The sequence below is a fragment of the Primulina huaijiensis genome, chromosome 1, assembly GCF_012295235.1.
Source record: "Primulina huaijiensis isolate GDHJ02 chromosome 1, ASM1229523v2, whole genome shotgun sequence".
Classification (NCBI taxonomy): domain Eukaryota; kingdom Viridiplantae; phylum Streptophyta; class Magnoliopsida; order Lamiales; family Gesneriaceae; genus Primulina; species Primulina huaijiensis.
In genome coordinates this window covers 26845085-26863844 of record NC_133306.1, presented here as the reverse complement: position 1 = coordinate 26863844, position 18760 = coordinate 26845085, and the positions used below count along the sequence as shown (strand labels likewise).

The window sequence follows — 18760 nt, the reverse complement described above, 5'->3', positions numbered from 1 at the left end:
AATAACTCAGCACAAAGCACAGAACAAATTACTGTCATTACCATTGTAGAATGATCTGATGTTTCTATTGGTTTGTTTGATTTGGTTTTGAGGAAGTAATTGAGCTTGGGACCGAATGGTTGCAAGTATGTCCTTTAAAATTCCACTGCTTGGGAAACAAAAGGATCCCGCTTAGATTTGAAATTAGTTGATCCGCAATTTTAAAGGAGACAAGGGCTGGGATTAAGTACCAGCGACTAATGAAACCCTTCAGGTTGATCACAAGAACATAGACTTCATTTTATATAAAAGAAAAATGTTAAAGTTTTTCCATTGGTTAAGCTGAAAAATTAAGGAGAATTGGCAAATGACACGTTTCTTTCTTTGCTCGTAGAATTTGTGGGAGTTTTTCCTTGTCATCCAAAACTTTTAAACCGGTAAATAGTCATAAATAATATTGGATTGAGAAGTGCTTGATATTGGAATTGCATTTCAACTTCTCTTTGAAATAGTATCACCCTGCTAATTAAAGTATTTCGTATTCCATTATTTGTTCAACCATTCAGCATTTTGGCACTTTCAAGCTGTTAAATTTTAATTATATTGAAATCAAAAGTCTGTCTTATTAAGGCTTTAGGGAAGAACAAGTTGGATGCTGCTCGATTTGCTCCCTTTTGGAATGAGATAGTAAGGAATATGCGCGAAGAAGATTATGTTACTGATCTGTGAGCTATTCTCCTGTTTGAACATCGCAAGTTTTGATTGACATGAATCTCCTCCTGTCTCACTGATTATTTCCAACAGGGAAATGGAATTGCTTCAAATGCCTAAAAATTCAGGGAGCCTTCCCCTGGTTCAGTGGCCTCTTTTTCTTCTAGCTAGCAAGGTCTCACCTTGTATTTGAGCATAAAATTATATTTGTTAATTTGCAAGATTCTTCATCCGTGTGATATATTTCTTTTATGTAATACTTACTAAATGGGTTTGTGATTTTTCTCCTATCTGAAGCTGTTCGTTGCTAAAGATACTGCTTTGGAGAATAGAGATTCTCAGAACGAGCTATGGGACAGGATTTCAAAGGATGGATATATGAAATATGCGGTGCAGGAGTGCTTTTATGCTATCAAGTTTATTCTTACGTCCATATTGGATGATGAAGGCAACAGTGAGGGGAAGAAGTGGTAGAGTTCATCATAGTTTTTTTTTGCTCTGTTGCTGTTTGCGGTTGTGTACTTCACAGTTCATTATCATAACATATCAGGATTGAAAGAATATATGAAGACATTCAAGGAAGTATAGCAAATGGAAGTATTCTCGTCGACTTTGACCTGAATAAACTGCCTATTTTAATTCAGAAAGTTACAGCTCTCCTGGGAATACTGGTTCGTGCTAAATGACTGACAATGAATGAAGCCCTTTTTAAAATTTTGAAACTTGGACACTGCGATTGTATGATGTTGTTTAGTTATATTTTGCTCGACTTTGTTGCATGTTCTTTATGTTGTTGGATACATATTGGCTTCTCTGTTGTCTTACCACCATTCGCTTGTTTCTTCTATAATTTGTTATGTAATATGTAATTTAGAAAGAAGGGAGTGATGATGGTGGTTGTCAAAAGGGCTGCCGTACCTTTTATACTCAGGAGAGAAACTTACCTAGTGATGTCAAAACATTTCAGGACCCAAAACAGGAGCAAGGCAGAAAGATATTTTCAGTTTCTTTGTTATATCATTTCAGTTATGTAACACAAGGCAGCATGTTGCCAGCTGGAATCAAATATGAAAATATGTGAATAAACACACACACACACGCTTATATTTATGTAATCGATGGTTGATCTTGTTCTTAATGGAGGCAATTTTGAATCCATAATTTACCTTTTATTAGACTATAGTAGTTGTCAAGATTTCCCTCGTGGGCATATGATCGGAACAACTACAAATTATTATGTACTTGGGAGGTCATTGATCATGGGATAGTATACCTTTTTCCACATTATACTTTATTTAAATATATTGTTTGACTCTATACATACATGCCTCCTTTTGGATGATGTGGTATTCTTTTTTCACGATATATCCAATTTCTAGGTGCTAATTCAACTTTTTTCCTTTATCTATGTAGAAAAAGGATAAGACTCCTGAACTCGAAACTGGTGCTGTTAAAGCCATCCTTGATCTTTACGATGTTATGCAGCATGACATGTTTTCTATCAACATGAGGTTTATTGAAAAGTTTATCGTCTTTGTATTGCCTCCCACCTCCTACTTGTATGTTGAACCTGTTCGGTTATGCAGAGAAAATTACGAGACTTGGAATAGGCTCTTCAAGGCAAGGACTGAGGGTCGTCTCTTTCAAAAGTTGAAGTGGCCTAGAGATGCAGAGTTGGTATGCTCTTATCTATCTGTCTCTCTATCTATCTATCTATCTATCTATCNTATCTATATCTATATATATATATATCTGTTCAATACCTTTCTATTTGGGAAAGGGCTAAAATGCATCATATACATGTCTAGAAATCACAAGTCAGTAGGTTGTATGCACTCCTCACCATCAAAGATTCAGCTGCGAACGTACCAAAGAATCTTGAAGCAAGACGGAGGCTAGAGTTCTTTACTAATTCTCTTTTTATGGAGATGCCAGTAGCCAAGCATGTCAGGGAGATGTTATCTTTTTGGTAACTGCCACATTTTCTTCACCGATTTGGGGATTGTGCTGAATTTTATGTGTATGTAATGCTCACCATTACTTGGGCAGCGTATTCACTCCATATTACTCAGAGACCGTGCTTTACAGCATGTCTGAACTCCTAAAGGAAAATGAAGATGGCATTTCAACGCTGTTTTATCTCCAAAAGATATATCCAGGTACCTCACAATTTTTTTGAATGTTGTGTCTGCTCCTCTTTTCCATGTTTTGGATTAAATCTTTTTGATGTTTCTCTGATCTAAATGCCAATTCTTACCCCTTAAAACCCCTTAGCCTTTAATATGTGTATTATTGCCATTGTAGAAATCATTGAATAATTTTCCAGGACAAATGTAGTATTATGCTTAGCTCTTGAAAGATGCTTCCTTCTCAAAGCCGCCACATTTTGCAGTTTGCAGTAACACATGGACCACTGAGTATCGTTCTTTTCTTAAGACTATAGCCTTTTGTATTAATCTTTAGTTTGTTTTTGATATAGGTTAGGTTCTTTGTTGATATTCTCATTATATTTTATTTTACGGTTTCCACGTTAAGGCTGATATTTGAGCTCACGAAACTATGTCACATATTATTTTGCCTCTTTTGGACACCTTTGCATATTTAATCTAATTTATTTTCTAGAAATCTTATGTAGATGTTGCGATTTTTGAAACTCCTTGGTCCTGGTCTGATTTCCAATTCTCTCTCTCTCTAGGTTTTTGTTTGCCTCACGGTCATTGGATAGAAATGTGAATGGACATAATTTTTTTATTTATTTCTTTTGAAATTGTCATAATTCATTGACGCCCTTATTTGTGATCAATTTTGGATTCTTTACGGGTTGTCTTCCTCACGCTGTATTTGGCATCTTGTTATGGTTCTTTGAATTTTGTTGTCCAACTTATTTGCATTCCATAGTTATCGCAGTATCCGGCTTGTTGAAATTGTAATGTGTTCTGTTTTTTGTTCAAGAAGATATTTCTTTTTAAAATTCAGATGAATGGAAAAATTTCCTTTCTCGGATTGGACGGCACGAGAACTCGACAGAGTCAGAATTTAGTGACAATCCTAATCATATCCTTGAACTGCGGTTTTGGGCTTCTTACCGAGGGCAGACATTAGCCAGAACAGGTGTGTCTTCAGTCATGCATCTTGCCATGTTGGCTGTTTACGTTATGTCAAAAGACTTATTCATTTCTTTTCCGCAGGTAGCAAAAATATCGAAGTGCCTTTATTTTTATATACGTTTTGTCTCTGATGAATCAGATTATTTTAGTGAAGCATGAACTTAGTTTCTTTTAGCCTCTAGCTTAAAATCCAAAAAACAATTATTCACTGTAAACTTCTATATTCAATTTCTAAGAAATTATAACGTAGCATTATTAAATATAAATGGTGTAGGAATGAAAAATTTCTTGTCATCTTATCTTGTCACACTTGTAATGGAAACATCAAACATGCAATACTACAGAAGATATTTCAGCATAGTTTAAGTCTGGTTTTTTCACATAATCTGTGAATGCATTGAAATTCCTGCATGATGAATCAAGTGGACTCACAGGGTATTGGATTTGGACTTCTTCCTTTCTTTAGTGGATGAGTTTGAGCTTTTGTATTGTAGATTACTCTATCCAAGAATAGGGGAAGTTTTAGGCAACATTCTTGGAGGGGCCTACCAATTCTATGACCTTATGGTGATTTTAGTGTGATCTTTTTGTTTCTTATCGGAACACAGTGGTCTCATGTTTGTATACTGAACATTCCATCATGTATGATTTAGCAAAAGCATTGTTTTGGCCATCTGTGTTGGTGATGGCTCTAATGGGAAATATACTGGTGTACATAATTAACCTAGTTGCTTATGACTGTAAAAAATGAGTACCATGAACTTTTACTTTTCTCGTCTCTTTAATCCTGTATTACTCATTACTTCTATGGACACAGTTCGTGGAATGATGTACTACAGGAAAGCTCTTATGCTTCAAGCTTATTTGGAGCGTATATCAACGAGAGGTTTGGATATCTAGTAATCGATGCATCTCTCGTTTTTTGCTTGTCATATCTATACCTAGTCGTTGATTCGTCCTTAATTTCAGATGTAGAGGCAGATATTATTGGAAATGAATCGATTGATGTTCAAGGTTTTGAGTTGTCTCCTGAAGCCAGAGCTCAAGCAGATCTAAAGTTCACATACGTTGTTACATGTCAGATATATGGAAAGCAGAAAGAAGATCATAAACCCGAGGCTGCAGATATTGCACTGTTAATGCAAAGGTTGGGCAATTGTTTGACGGCCATTTCAACTTGGATACGAATTAAGATGTTACCTTATCTATCACAGTGGGATTTTTTTTTTTTTCTTTGATAGGACACTATAATATATTCATTAATTAGAAGCAAAAATTACAATAAGCGGACAAGAAATCCGCAAAGCAAGAAAAAGACAAGAAAAATCCTTCTCAGCTAAAAACACATAAAACTCCAACTTCTCAATAAATATGAAATCGAGAAGTACTTAAACTCTTCATGTTTCCCTATCCAATTCAGTGGGATATTATTAGCATTGACATTACTTGCTAACTTAATCAAAATAATGAGAGAATATTTGGTATTGCCAAAACCTTATCTTGATTACTACCTTCTAGAATGATCTAGTGCTTTAATTGATAGAGAAGTCTTCCTGTGTTGAAAGGAAACTTATGTAAGATGCTAAATATATGTGTCTTTTATGTTTCTCCTATAATTTTTGTTTTGTCTTATATATTTCAACACAGAAATGAAGCTCTTCGAGTCGCATTCATTGACGTGGTTGAAACTCTTAAAGATGGAAAAGTACACAACGAATATTTCTCAAAACTTGTGAAGGCTGATATTAACGGGAAAGATAAGGTAAACAAAGGATTAGAGATGTTGTGGTCTCCTGCATTTTATTCTTTTCAGTGGTTTAGGATATGGAACCATCTGTATAAGCCTGGTAAAAGGAATGGATACCTGGTACAGGTCACCCGTTTTTTATGGTAATATGTATCTAGATTTTTTGAGATGAATTGTAACAACCTTGTGTTCGTTATCAGTTGTGAAAGGTCTACAGTTTATATGTACTGCTGTGATGCTTGTGGAGTTGCTGCTTTTAAATTCTGCGACTCTGAGCAGGATAATTATCTAATTTGGCATCATCTGTTATTCGTCCATTCTATATAACAAGTTTACATCTTTTAGACTGAATATATACCATTCAATATACAGTCTTTCTTTCTTCCTTTCCTTCTACTGCATCATCATCTACGTCAAATTTTACTATCTTTTACTATGCAGAATATTTCTACTCGACTACTTTGTTTCAATCAATCACATTTTCATCTATATGCGGTTTTTGTTATTTTTTAATTTTGATTTGGACATTATATCTGTTTGATAAACTTCATAAGGTTTTGTACATTAGTGATGCTCTAGTTGAATCCATTTGCAATTAAGTTATTTCTGCTGAATTCTTGGATCATCTTGAAAATTACAGGAAATCTATTCAATAAAGCTACCAGGAAATCCTAAACTCGGTGAAGGGAAACCTGAAAACCAGAATCATGCTGTAGTCTTTACTCGTGGTAATGCTGTGCAGACAATTGACATGAATCAGGTGGGGTTTTTTTCTTTCAAAAATACGGAAACCATCTAAGATGATCGTTTATTTTTTAAGATAATGTTTTTTATGTGGTTTTAGTTTCTCCTAAATCTATCGTTCGAAGTTGTCCTGGAAATAGTGTATGGCATCAGTCTTTTGATAAATATAATTTGTATTCCGATTCCTTTGACCAGTTGTTTCTTTCAACCTCTGTTTTTAGCCTCTTACTTGTTTATATCATACTCTATGCATGAACCTTCCCTTTCCTTTCTAAGGTTTCTGTTTGTTTCCCGTCAAACTGGCAGATACCTCATGCCCATTTTGTGGATGACTATATTCTAACTAGTAATATGAAACAAATTGTTTACATGATGATTTTTTGGTTCTAAAACACATACTTAAAGAACATATTACTTTTTGGATTTCTTTAGCTTGCTTTTGTGAATTTTCTGTTCTTCCTAATTGTCATTGTCCAGAAAAGTGCGGGGATTTCTGCCTACCTTTTTCATTAATGAACTCCTCATCTCTCAGGATAATTATTTTGAGGAAGCATTGAAGATGAGAAATCTTCTTGAAGAGTTCTATTGTGATCATGGAATTCGTCCTCCGACAATTCTTGGTGTCAGGGAACATGTATTTACTGGAAGGTATATAAAGGGCTTTATTTGCATTTTTTCTCTCTGTATACTTCATCATAAACTAACTCTTTAGCTTTCACATGCAGTGTATCTTCTTTAGCATATTTCATGTCTAGTCAAGAATCCAGTTTTGTAACTCTTGGTCAACGTGTTCTTGCAAATCCTCTGAAGTAAGTTCTGCTGGCGGATGGCTATTTCATAATGTTTGCTTGCTACTATGTTTATTTCTCTGCCTCTTAAAGTTAATCAAAACTGTGCATAGGTTTTACTTGATACTTTGGTGTTCTTCAGGGTTCGCATGCATTATGGTCATCCAGATGTTTTTGATAGAGTGTTCCATATTACGAGGGGTGGTATTAGCAAGGCATCTCGTGTAATTAATATCAGTGAAGATATCTACTCTGGTATGACCGATTTAAGAAACTGATAACATTTTTTTTATTTTAGTTAATATGGAATCTTTATGTTTAAGGGATATGATTTTTTTCTTGTCTTGATGGTTATCAATAAAGGAAAAAAATATAATCGCTGAAAGAAGTAATTAGGTTTTCAGTGCAGATTTTTCACCATTATTTCAAAGAAATTGGTAGTAGGTATTAAATATTGTAGGATCAAGCACATTTCATTTTAACAACGGTAATGATATGTCTTAACACCTTTTGAACCATACTGATGTCCAAATACCAAGTTTCAATCACTCTCCCCGCAAAAGCAATTGTTGCTCTTCAACAATCCCTCTTTTGGTAACTACTCTCCCTTACAAAAGTTACATTTAGTGATATTTTTGCTCCTCAAATTTTTTTAAGCCTTACAACAACCCAAGTACCGTGTCTTAATCGATTTCCAAGCAAGAGCACATGTCGATCCCTAGCAACAGCTGTCCAAAATTTTCGTGATTTGTGGTCTAATAATACAGAATTACTTCAATTATATCGTCACTTACATTGGTGATGCAATTGAGCCAATTCTAGTTGGAGTGGACCTCTATTTTAGCTCAACTAGAAAAAAGTTTCACTACTTGAGCTGGACTAAGTGGGAGATTTGGGCTTGAGCTTGACTATGTCAGCACCATCAAGCTTGAGCTCGTCGAGCACGATTTATCAAGTGTTAGTAGAGCTTTAGGTTGATGTTGGATTGTGAAATGACTAAAGCATGTTGATCATATTAGATGCCTTAACCATGGAGTTGAAAAAATGCAGGTTTCAATTCAACTTTACGTCAAGGGAATGTGACTCACCATGAATACATTCAGGTATAACTTAGATTCCTTTCAAGCTTCGGAGCATGAGTATATGTGAATTGGGAGAAGACTAGCTAATTAAATGAATTTTGCGCAGGTTGGTAAGGGAAGAGATGTTGGACTCAATCAGATTGCCCTTTTTGAAGGAAAAGTTGCTGGAGGCAATGGAGAGCAAGTTCTTAGCAGGGATGTCTACAGGCTTGGGCAGCACTTTGATTTTTTTAGGATGCTCTCATTTTACTTTACCACAGTCGGATTCTACTTTTGCACCATGGTTAGCTATTCTCATGGAAAAGCAACTTTCCTGCTTTGTTGTTTAGATTTATGAAATGGCGAACTTGTGTCTAAATTTGTTGGGCAACGTCTGGTTTTGCTTGTGTATGTTTATTTTACAGAATTGAACTTTGCATCCCATGTTAATACCTGTTTGGTAGCTGTTTGATAATCTTTAACAAGTCCAAATCTCCTTGCAGTTGACTGTGCTGACTGTGTATGCTTTTCTCTATGGGAGGGTGTATTTGGTAAGTCCGTAGCCTGTATTCTCTTTTTACAGTAATGTATTCATGTCTTACTGTGTGCCGTTCTTACATTAATTATATACTGAGAAGATTGTTTTATTTCTATTCATCTTTCCATCTCGAATTCTATGGCCGTGGTTCCTTATTATATTTACGTTAAATTTTTTTTTTCTAGGCATTATCTGGGGTTGATGAAACCATTCTAGACAGAGCACAAATAGAGGATAATACTTCTCTGAGTGCGGCTATTAATGCACAGTTTCTGTTCCAGATTGGAATCTTTACTGCAGTTCCTATGATTTTAGGATTCATCTTAGAACAGGGCTTTCTGAGGGTATGCCTTTTTTTTTTTTTATGTGAATTCATGTCTTTGGTAGTGCTGGTTGGCAGATTTGTTAAAAATTCTACTCTATTAGATTTTGAGGATCTGTCTTTAATTCAGGCTGCGCTGTACTTAAGCTATCATGTTTGATCTTCTTACCAATGCTTGGATTGCATATGAAATATATGTACCTTTTTGGATCCTATGAAACTGTAAACATTGCAAGCAGTGATTATTTTAGCAGGTTTCTTGAGCCTCTCCGGAAGCTAGGATTCTGTTGGACCTTGTATTGTATGACATGTGATAATGAAGTTTATATAGGAGATACTCAATTCTTTCAGTCAAAATCAGGATTGAAGATTAACTTGGAAAAAAAACATTTAATTAATGGGATTAAATTGTTCGGAAGTGAAGGTAGAAGAGTTGGCTTCAGAGATTGGGTGTAAAAAAGAGGAGTACCCAATTAAATATCTCGGGGTACCATTGGGAGACCATCCTAGGAACTTTGATTTTTGGAAGCCCATGGTTTCCAAGATGTCTAAGAAATTAGCAAGTCGGGAAAAAAATGTTCCGAAGAAGAAGAAATATTCTGATTCTCAATCTCTGGCCTTTGTTTCACCCTATTTACTTTACGGATGTGAGACCGGCTTCTCTTACACAGCCTTTCTATTTCTATCATAATTCAATCCAAATCTCTCGAGTTACTCTAATCTGAAACTTCAATGAAATCGAAATAGTTCCCTTCGTTGGTATACTACTCGATTAGGATTAAATCAAATCGAGAGTGTTGAATGCTATACCAAAGTACTTCATGTCTCTATTTAAAGTGCCATTTCGTGTGGCAAAAAGCATGGAAAAATTATGAGATTTCTGTGGGAAGGAGCCAATGGGGAGGTGCATTGTCATGTAGTTGCTTGAGATCAAGTTTGTAGACCAAAAGATTGGGGGGTTTGGGTTTGGGGAATATTTGTTTGAGGAATGAGACACTTTTAGGGAAATGATGGTGGAGATATTTTGTGAAAAGGGATTCCTTGTGGAAAAAAGTTATTAAAAGCATTTATGGTCTATAAGATAATGGATAGGACGTGGATACGACTTTTAGAAATCCCTTGAAATTTCTCTCTCGTTCTTACCTGACTTTTTGTCTTTTAATTAGGGCGGTTCTCAAAAAGGGGAATATCATTCGCTTTTGGGAGGATCCTTGGGAGAGGGGGTATTCGTCGTTCAAAGAGTGTTTACCATCTCTGTTTCAGATCTCATTGATTCTTAACAAACCTGTCAGCAATTTCATCAGTGGCGTGGACCTTCTGGTTAATTCCAACTTTGCCTGGGATGTGCGTTTTATAAAAGCTTTAAATGTAATCGAAATTGTCGAGTTCAGCACTCTACTAGGGGTCTTAGATATTGTTCCTTTGGAGGTGGGTACTGAGGATTTTAGTGTTTGGTTGGGGACTCTTCAGGGTCTTTTTCTGTTTAGTTCTTTTTATGAATCATTTTTCCCAATCAGCAACTTCCATTATTTCTCGTATTTTACTAATATCTGGAAAGTCCATATCCCATATAAGGGTTTCTCTTGTAATGTGGTTTTGGGAAAATTGCCGACCTGCGATTCGCTGCAAATATGATGGCCTGATTGTACTTTATGTTCGAACTGGTGAAGCCTATGCCGGAACAAAGAAGTGTATCAAGACCGTTTACTTTTGCATTATTCGTTCAGGAACGGAATTTGGAACAAGTATTGTAGGAATTGGGTTTCGAGTAGATTTTCCAAGAATGGTGTAGGACATGTTTCTTTTGGAGTCAGTTTACCTACCCGGAGGAAAAGTAAGTATTTTTGGTATGTGGTAATTCATTGCTTATTTTTGTCAATTTGGTTGGAGCGGAACAAAAGAATTTTCACCGACATAGTAGAGTCTATAGATGATGTTTGGGAGATGATTAAATTCAGGGTCGCTAGTTGGACAACAAAATTGGCGGTGTTTAACCATTTACTTATCTCAAATGTAGTTCGGGATTGGAAATTTATATGCTATTGACGAAAGTGTAGTAGGTTTCATTCTTCGTGGCTTTTGTGGTTTCTCATCCGCCTACTTGTACTTTGTTTTCTTATTCCAATAAAATTTCGTTTCTAATAAAAAAAAATGAGAACTGCTGAGATGATGACATCGTTGTTGTGCACTTTATTCTGCTGAGAATCCTCATTCCCTATGTCCTTCAAGGCACGTACCTGGTGTTTGCATGTATTGTGAATTTGTGATCCAAGTATGATTGCCAATTATTTGCAAGCTTCACTTTTCTCTCTATAATGTGATGTGAAAAACTAACTTTAACGATTCCACTCTTTTCATTTGTTTCTTTCTTCTTTTCCTCTTTTCATGCAGGCTTTAGTTAGTTTTGTCACCATGCAGTTTCAGCTCTGTACAGTATTTTTCACATTTTCATTGGGTACTAGGACACATTACTTTGGCCGGACTATTCTTCATGGTGGTGCAAGGGTATGCTTCATGATCGTCCTTACTTTCCAATTGAAACACCTGTGATTGCTCATATAAAAGACCTTTTGCAGTATCAAGCAACTGGTAGAGGATTTGTGGTTCGTCACATCAAGTTTACTGAAAATTACAGGCTTTATGCACGAAGTCATTTTGTTAAGGGGTCTCTCTCTCTCTCTCTCTCTCTCTCTCTCTCTCTCTCTCTCTCTCTGTGTGTGTGCGTGTGTGTGCGTGTGTGTGTGCGCGCGCATGTGTTGGCGCCAACTTGTCTGAGGTTGAGAATTGACCAAGATTTATTTTCTATTTTCTTCAGGATGGAAATTGTTCTGTTATTGGTGGTATATCTTTCCTATGGATACAATGAAGGTGGTGCCTTGTCCTATATTCTTCTCACTGTTAGCGGTTGGTTCCTAGCAATTTCTTGGCTCTTTGCTCCATATTTGTTTAATCCATCTGGATTTGAGTGGCAGAAGTAAGATTCTTGCACCTTTTTATGTCCCACCTTTTGGCCTTCTTGGTTCAAGAATAAGCCTTTTTCTTGTAATTACTAGGGCCGTAGAGGATTTTCGAGATTGGACGAACTGGCTTTTTTATAGAGGTGGAATTGGTGTTAAAGGAGAAGAAAGCTGGGAGGCTTGGTGGGATGAAGAACTGGTAATGGACATAATGGATGTTTATGATTAGTTCTTGTGTATCGACCTTGATATGCTTGTTTATTCATTAGGGATTCACGCTCAAAATTCTTCTATTTGTTGGTTTTTTTCCCTTGGTCCATGCGCATTGCATAATGCAAATACCGTGATTGCAAATATTGGTAGAGCATCCTATTCTAGTCACTCATGAGAAACAAAAGGATGTATTTTCTTTTACTACATAAAGGTACTCCATGATCAAGGTTTAACTAAGGATGGCGTGTTGCTATTGCATCCAAGTTGGTTTGTGGATAATTTGATGTTATTAATATGAAATAAAATGTTAGGAAGCCCGAGGAAATTAAGAGAAATATGAACTTTTATGACTTATATTTTCGAAAAATTAAAAGAGAGGCGTTTTGTTTTGGTTCCACATCTAAGTTAATTTGTGACACGTCACTTCTCCATGTGTAAATGAATATAGTTCTCATCTTTTGGCATCAATACTTTTACTGTAGAGCTCCTTTTTAATAATTGTTATCGTTGCAGTCTCATATTCGAAACTTCAGTGGGAGAGTGATGGAGACCATTTTAAGCTTTCGGTTTTTCATCTTCCAGTACGGTATCATCTACAAGTTAGATGTGCAAGGATCAAACACATCACTATCGGTACAAACTTTTTGGCTTGTCTGAGAAATAGTTTTTTCCCTACATTAGGTACATCATTTTAAACGACTTGCATTGCAATTCCTTGGTGGTTTTCTCATGAGCAACCAGAAGGTATTTGTCTCAGGTGTTGAATCTAGAGTTAGACGTTAACACTCCGCTATATTTTTCTTGTGACTGCATGAGCCATTCTATAGGTTCAAGCTGCCTAATGTCCTCAGGAGTTTTGATTTTGGCATAGCATGTCAGAGATAGTTTGTGTCAGATCTGTTTTCTTCCTCCAATTTTTTTTCCTTTTTCGTTTCATTTGCTGAAAGAAATTTATCTAAAATGATGTTTTTTCTCATTTACATTTGAAAATGATCCTCGTAGATATGTTGAGCATGCTATGGTCTTCCCGTATCGCTGCATGCTCTGTGCCAAGAATTTATGATTACAACACATTCTTGGAGAGTTGAGAGAGGCAGTTGGATAAAATAATAACTAATTTTATTCTCTTATGTTTTGTTGTCAGGTATATGGGTTCTCATGGGTAGTGTTTGCTGTGCTTATACTTCTTTTCAAGGTCTGATATTTGAAGATTGCAATTATTGGAGACCTCTAGCTTCATTGGTCCAACCAATTCAAAGTTTTATTTTGGATTTTGCAGGTGTTCACATTTAGTCAAAAGATATCAGTCAATTTTCAGCTGCTGCTGCGGTTCATCCAAGGTCTTTCATTTTTGCTTGCTCTGACTGGCTTGATTGTTGCCATCGCGTTCACTGATCTCTCAATCACTGATATATTTGCTTGTATCTTGGCTTTTCTGCCAACTGGGTGGGGAATTCTTTCTGTAAGTTTTCCGCGCTCAATAGATTTTCATGAAATATTGTGGTTGCCATCTTCATCCAGTATATCTGATGTTTGATATTGTATTGATTATAATAATCTTTGGCAGGGATTTGTGGGGTCAGATGTCGTTTATCTCTTGCGTCACATTTAATATCCTGAGTGAAAATAAGTAGTAGATTCATGGACTTTTGTTTTTGTTGTGGAATTTGTCTCGCATGTGTAGTTGGGGCTTTCTATCAGAAATCATTCAGGAAACTTGAATAGTTTAACTATGCCTGCTGATGAAGTTTTGAACTCTGAATAATGATTTGCGCTTTCTTAAGCACAACAAAATTGTTACTTCTGCAGAGTTTGAGACGTGTATTAAATCACTTATTACTCCCTTTGTACTTGTTTGGGGTAAGAAATATTGCAAGATATTTCTCAACTTGTTCTAATTTATGGGACAAAAAATGTTGAGCACGACTATCATACAGAGATTATTGTTCTTTTAGACCCTCAGGTTAATATGATTATTTGTTGTTGGATTAAAGAAAAAATGAAGCAGACTCACCTAGATTAATGCAATACCTCGGATTATGTTCTAATAAATTTATCTGTCGTGCTAAATATAGTAGCCCACAGCACACAAATTATCAAATGGCGTAAACATATTTATTTATTTGAAAATTCTCGCAGGTAAATCTTGGAACTGTCCTCCATGTTTGAGTTGCGACTTGCGAGGAAAATCCTCCGTTCTCTAATATTTTGTGAACGCATCACTGTGTTATGCATAAAATGTCGTCTTCGCACCTATAATTGTATTTGCATCTCAAAATTATAACTGTGCATCTTTGTCATAACGAAATTCATTGATCTGTCTTATTCTGTTTGAATGTCCAGATTAGAGCTCTAGTATATTGACTTAGCTCGTTTTAACCTTGAATGCCTTTCGATGCTTTCTTTCTTTTTAATTGAAGATTGCGTGTGCTTGGAAGCCGGTGGTGAAGAAAATGGGACTCTGGAAGTCCATACGCTCCATTGCGCGATTATATGATGCTGCTATGGGGATGCTTATTTTCATTCCTATTGCTCTATTTTCGTGGTTCCCATTTGTTTCAACATTCCAAACACGACTTATGTTCAACCAAGCTTTCAGTCGAGGCCTGGAAATCTCTCTAATTCTTGCTGGAAACAACCCAAATGCCGATCTATGATTTCCGTCATCAGCTGTTTCGACATCCTATCAGGAAACTGAGGATTGTTGAACTTTTGTACGAATTTTTTTATTATTGTCTTGTATCATTATTGGGTTGTTAATGTAATGCGATGTAATGGAACAACATATGTTTTAGTTGTCCCTTTTCATTTTTAAATCAGCTCATATACGACGAATGGCATGTATTTCTATCTATTTTTTCACCGAATAAATCTCCACGGTTTATACTACAGGATATTTAGATTATTTTACGGAGTGGATATGAGGGGATTTTCATCGTTGGGTTGGAATTCGATTAGGACAAGAATCCTAGAGTGTACAACAAATCTATCTTCTATTGGAGCAGTATATTTTTCTCCATTGATCATATGGGAAAATCTTTTGGCAGATATATACACGATAAGGGAAGGAATTTTGGTTTTGTTGATTTATTATGGGTACGTCCGGTTTTGGTTCATGTCATTTTTATTTGTTTAGAACCAATAATTTGTCGGAATATAATTAGTTTGTGCTATAAAATATATTACATTATTTGACTACATCTACATATAAACTTTTTGAGCAACTTCTGAATATAACCCCACAAATATGCATGTTAATTAGTTTATTCACACAAACGGAGATAAACGCAAAAATTCCCTAAGAACAAGAAAATTCAGCAAGCAAGCACATTGTCTTAAATTTTCGAATCACTAGTTTTAGAGGTTGCAAATACTCCAAGATTGATTTAGAATTGCTTTTTTTTGAGATTTCGCATAAAAAAAATAAATCTAAACAAAAATAAAGTAAAATAACACTCAATATTTCAAAATACTGGAAAAAATCTTGTTTCTCTTTATTTTTGCTTATATAGATTTAAATGTGGTGATGTCCCAATATAAAATCTTTTTAAAATAAGGATTTAAAACAAGCTTTTTATTGATGAGAGAAATATGTTGAATTAGACACATATTATAAAATTTTACATGAATTATTGTAAAAGAATTTTTCTCTCTCGGTCCCTTTTTTATTATAAAATATTAATTTCTATATTTTGATAAATATATGATTTTATTATTATTTAAAGTAGAAACCTAGTAAGAGCGCCGGTTGGAATAAAACTGTGCACCGAGGTATTTTTTTTGAAAAAAATTATATTTTGTTAAAAAAGTATTATTTTATGTATTATGCAGAAATATAATTAAATATTTCCATCCCCAAATTGCTTATCTGAGTATTTGGCACATGTGGATCACACTTAAAGAAGACAAGATAGAATAAAAAGAGAGGTCCACTGAATTACAAAAATTGGGTTTTTTTTTTAATATAATGCCGAAGTATCATCGATTTCCAATTCATCTGATTGAATAAATTAATAAGAGTCGTCGACTCCAAATTTTTAATATCATACATACATAAATTTATTTATATTTGGGAAAACTACCAAAATCGTCTAGTTAATTGAATATTTTGAGTTTTGGTTTTTTATTCGCAGTGTATTATTTTTTAAAAATATTATTCATTTTTGCGGTAATATTACATGTCAGCAAACTTCGACGTTAATTTATGTATAAAAAAATTAATTTATTTTATTAAGATTAAATTTTAATTATTTGAATGATCAAAACTCAAAATAGACTACCAAAAAATTTAGTAAATTTCAGTGTATGAAAATTTTGTATATTATATAAATTAATACAATATTATTATGCCCACTTTTTTTGCGTACTTTATAGTTTTTGTTTGACCGTATAACAAAATTGTTAGGTAACATTTTTAATAAAATTCTTATGATGGCTTTTTTATATAAAAAAATCTTATGATGATTTCAGAAAGCATTGCCGTACGAAGGCTAAATTATTTAAAAATGAAACCGCCATATATCATATATACCACTAAACTAACTTTTAATCACCATTATATGCATAAAATTATATAACTAATGTTGTGTTAATCTTAATGAATTAATGGATTTTATATTCCTTAATCACCACTAATCTCTACCTATATATAAATCAACAACATTTGTATATGTTAACCATAGTAATTATTTAGAGAAACCTAGCTGGGCTGAATTTTTGAATCAAGAATAGTAATTTTAATTTTCGAAGTGAAAAATGACGCATAAGTCAAAGATATTTTGGGTTCTAACGAGTTTAATGCTATGTGTAGGCGCAAGGTCTCAATTGAGGGCAGATTTTTACTCAAAAACATGTCCAACTTTGCTTAGTATTGTTCGAAAAGAGGTTAGGATGGCCATAAAGAATGAGGCGAGGATTGCGGCTTCTTTGCTTAGGCTTCACTTCCACGATTGCTTCGTAAATGTGAGTACCAAATGTTCATCACTTTTCGTGCACGTACGTTAGCATGTTTTTGTTTCATTCTTCTCAACTTTTAATCATCTTTGTGGAACATCAGCAGCCAAAAAATGAAAATGAAACCAAATTTTGAACATGATCTTACTTGACGAAATTCGTAATTGAAAACTTTCGATCAGGGGTGTGATGCATCATTGTTGTTGGATGGAAAACATGGTGAAAAATTTGCTTTCCCGAACTTGAACTCAGCAAGAGGCTTTGAGGTGATTGATTCAATCAAAGAGGCGGTGGAGAATGCATGCAGCTGTGTCGTTTCATGTGCAGACATTCTCGCGATAGCTGCAAGAGATTCTGTTTCCTTGGTAAATTCATTCATTTCTTTCTAAATATTAAACCCAATCAATTATCTCTTTTCTTTCTTCTTTCGATAAAATATAAAAACCCACAAAAATTTAATATGCATGACTTTGGACTAATGAATGACCACAGAGTGGAGGACCTTCGTGGAAGGTATTACTGGGAAGAAGAGATGGATTAGTGGCTAACCAAACTGGAGCCAATATCTTGCTTCCTTCTCCATTTGAATCACTTGATAGAATCATCGCAAAATTTGCAGATGTTGGTCTAAATCTCACCGATGTCGTTGCTTTATCAGGTAATATTTGTCCATGCATGCATGCATCTGTGTGTATATACTTCGTGTATGAAAACTAATGGTCAAAACACGACTATGTAGGTGGTCACACAATTGGGTTATCAAGATGTACACTTTTTAGCCACAGATTATCAAATTTTTCGGGGACGGGTGCGCCGGACAGTTCTCTGGACAGCCGTGTTGTTCCACGTTTGCAGGCTGCTTGCCCTACAGATAGCGACGGAAATAACACTGTCCCTCTCGACATCAATTCCAGAGACTCTTTTGATAGTCATTATTTTGAAAATTTGGCCAAGGGAAGAGGCATTCTTCAGTCTGATCAGGTATTGTTCTCCAGTGAATTAGCCATATCCACTACCAGAGATATCGTTCGCCTCTATGCGAGTGATCCCACGGCGTTCTCGAATGATTTCGCAAATTCTATGATAAAGATGGGAAATATTAAGACGTTAACTGGATCGAGTGGTGAAGTTAGGGGAAATTGTCGGGTTGTTAATTCTTGAAGATCAGGTATGATAGTTTTCTGTTCTGAGAGTTGGAATTTCAACGTGTATGAGCTTTTCTCTGAATAATATTTACTTGATATATATATATATACTAGAAGATGTGCACGTGCGTTGCACGTCTGGAACATAAAAAGATGATATGAAGAGAACAGATATCAAGTTACTGTCACTATCTTTTATTTTTCGACAATAAATTCAATCAATGATACCTAGATAAAGTTCAAATTTTATTTTTGTCCGAGTTCTTGGATACTAATATAATTGAATTGTTTTAAGTCATATAGATATAAGTATATATTGTTGTAATATTCTGTCTTAACATAAAAATATATATTAATGTGATTCATAATCAGAACTATATTTTGAATATCACTGTGACACCTATTTTAATATCACAACCATAAATTTGTAAAAAAAAATAATTAGACTATGAGTATTCAAAATGAAAACAAAAAAAATTTATATAAAAAAAATTT

At 34.9% G+C, this 18760-nt stretch overlaps 2 protein-coding genes across 5 annotated transcripts in view; both read left to right on the top strand.

Moving 5' to 3' along the window:
* The window catches only part of LOC140990957 (callose synthase 9), a 40542-nt gene extending 25470 nt beyond the window's left edge, over positions 1-15072 (top strand). For all 4 annotated transcript variants that reach the window (XM_073460852.1, XM_073460867.1, XM_073460874.1 and 1 more), the window contains 28 exons: positions 610-704; positions 784-865; positions 988-1160; positions 1241-1361; positions 2104-2201; positions 2277-2367; positions 2499-2659; positions 2740-2849; positions 3667-3801; positions 4615-4683; positions 4767-4944; positions 5445-5559; positions 6185-6304; positions 6821-6936; positions 7014-7097; positions 7219-7331; positions 8127-8179; positions 8265-8441; positions 8641-8688; positions 8861-9019; positions 11389-11502; positions 11574-11662; positions 11813-11971; positions 12051-12153; positions 12681-12800; positions 13312-13362; positions 13447-13629; positions 14588-15072. In XM_073460852.1, coding sequence (XP_073316953.1) covers positions 610-704; positions 784-865; positions 988-1160; positions 1241-1361; positions 2104-2201; positions 2277-2367; positions 2499-2659; positions 2740-2849; positions 3667-3801; positions 4615-4683; positions 4767-4944; positions 5445-5559; positions 6185-6304; positions 6821-6936; positions 7014-7097; positions 7219-7331; positions 8127-8179; positions 8265-8441; positions 8641-8688; positions 8861-9019; positions 11389-11502; positions 11574-11662; positions 11813-11971; positions 12051-12153; positions 12681-12800; positions 13312-13362; positions 13447-13629; positions 14588-14824 — 3354 coding nt within the window. In that variant the 3' untranslated portion in view covers positions 14825-15072. The remainder of the gene's footprint in view (positions 1-609; positions 705-783; positions 866-987; positions 1161-1240; positions 1362-2103; positions 2202-2276; positions 2368-2498; positions 2660-2739; positions 2850-3666; positions 3802-4614; positions 4684-4766; positions 4945-5444; positions 5560-6184; positions 6305-6820; positions 6937-7013; positions 7098-7218; positions 7332-8126; positions 8180-8264; positions 8442-8640; positions 8689-8860; positions 9020-11388; positions 11503-11573; positions 11663-11812; positions 11972-12050; positions 12154-12680; positions 12801-13311; positions 13363-13446; positions 13630-14587) is intronic.
* A 1778-nt stretch (positions 15073-16850) lies between these two features.
* On the top strand, positions 16851-18514 carry LOC140990994 (peroxidase N-like). The gene is made up of 4 exons (XM_073460900.1): positions 16851-17129; positions 17303-17485; positions 17613-17778; positions 17860-18514. The coding sequence occupies exons 1-4, from the start codon at positions 16923-16925 to the stop codon at positions 18279-18281; spliced, it is 978 nt and encodes a 325-aa protein (XP_073317001.1). The 5' UTR covers positions 16851-16922; the 3' UTR covers positions 18282-18514.
* The last annotated feature ends 246 nt before the right edge of the window (positions 18515-18760 follow it).

What these genes read in the sequence shown, in the direction of transcription:
- LOC140990994 (XM_073460900.1), top strand. Translation starts at nt 16,923, where the DNA reads ATGACGCATAAGTCAAAGATATTTTGGGTTCTAACGAGTTTAATGCTA. An exon ending in TCCACGATTGCTTCGTAAAT is followed by an intron (nt 17,130 to 17,302) that starts GTGAGTACCAAA and finishes ACTTTCGATCAG; the next exon opens with GGGTGTGATGCATCATTGTT. An exon ending in CGATGTCGTTGCTTTATCAG is followed by an intron (nt 17,779 to 17,859) that starts GTAATATTTGTC and finishes ACGACTATGTAG; the next exon opens with GTGGTCACACAATTGGGTTA.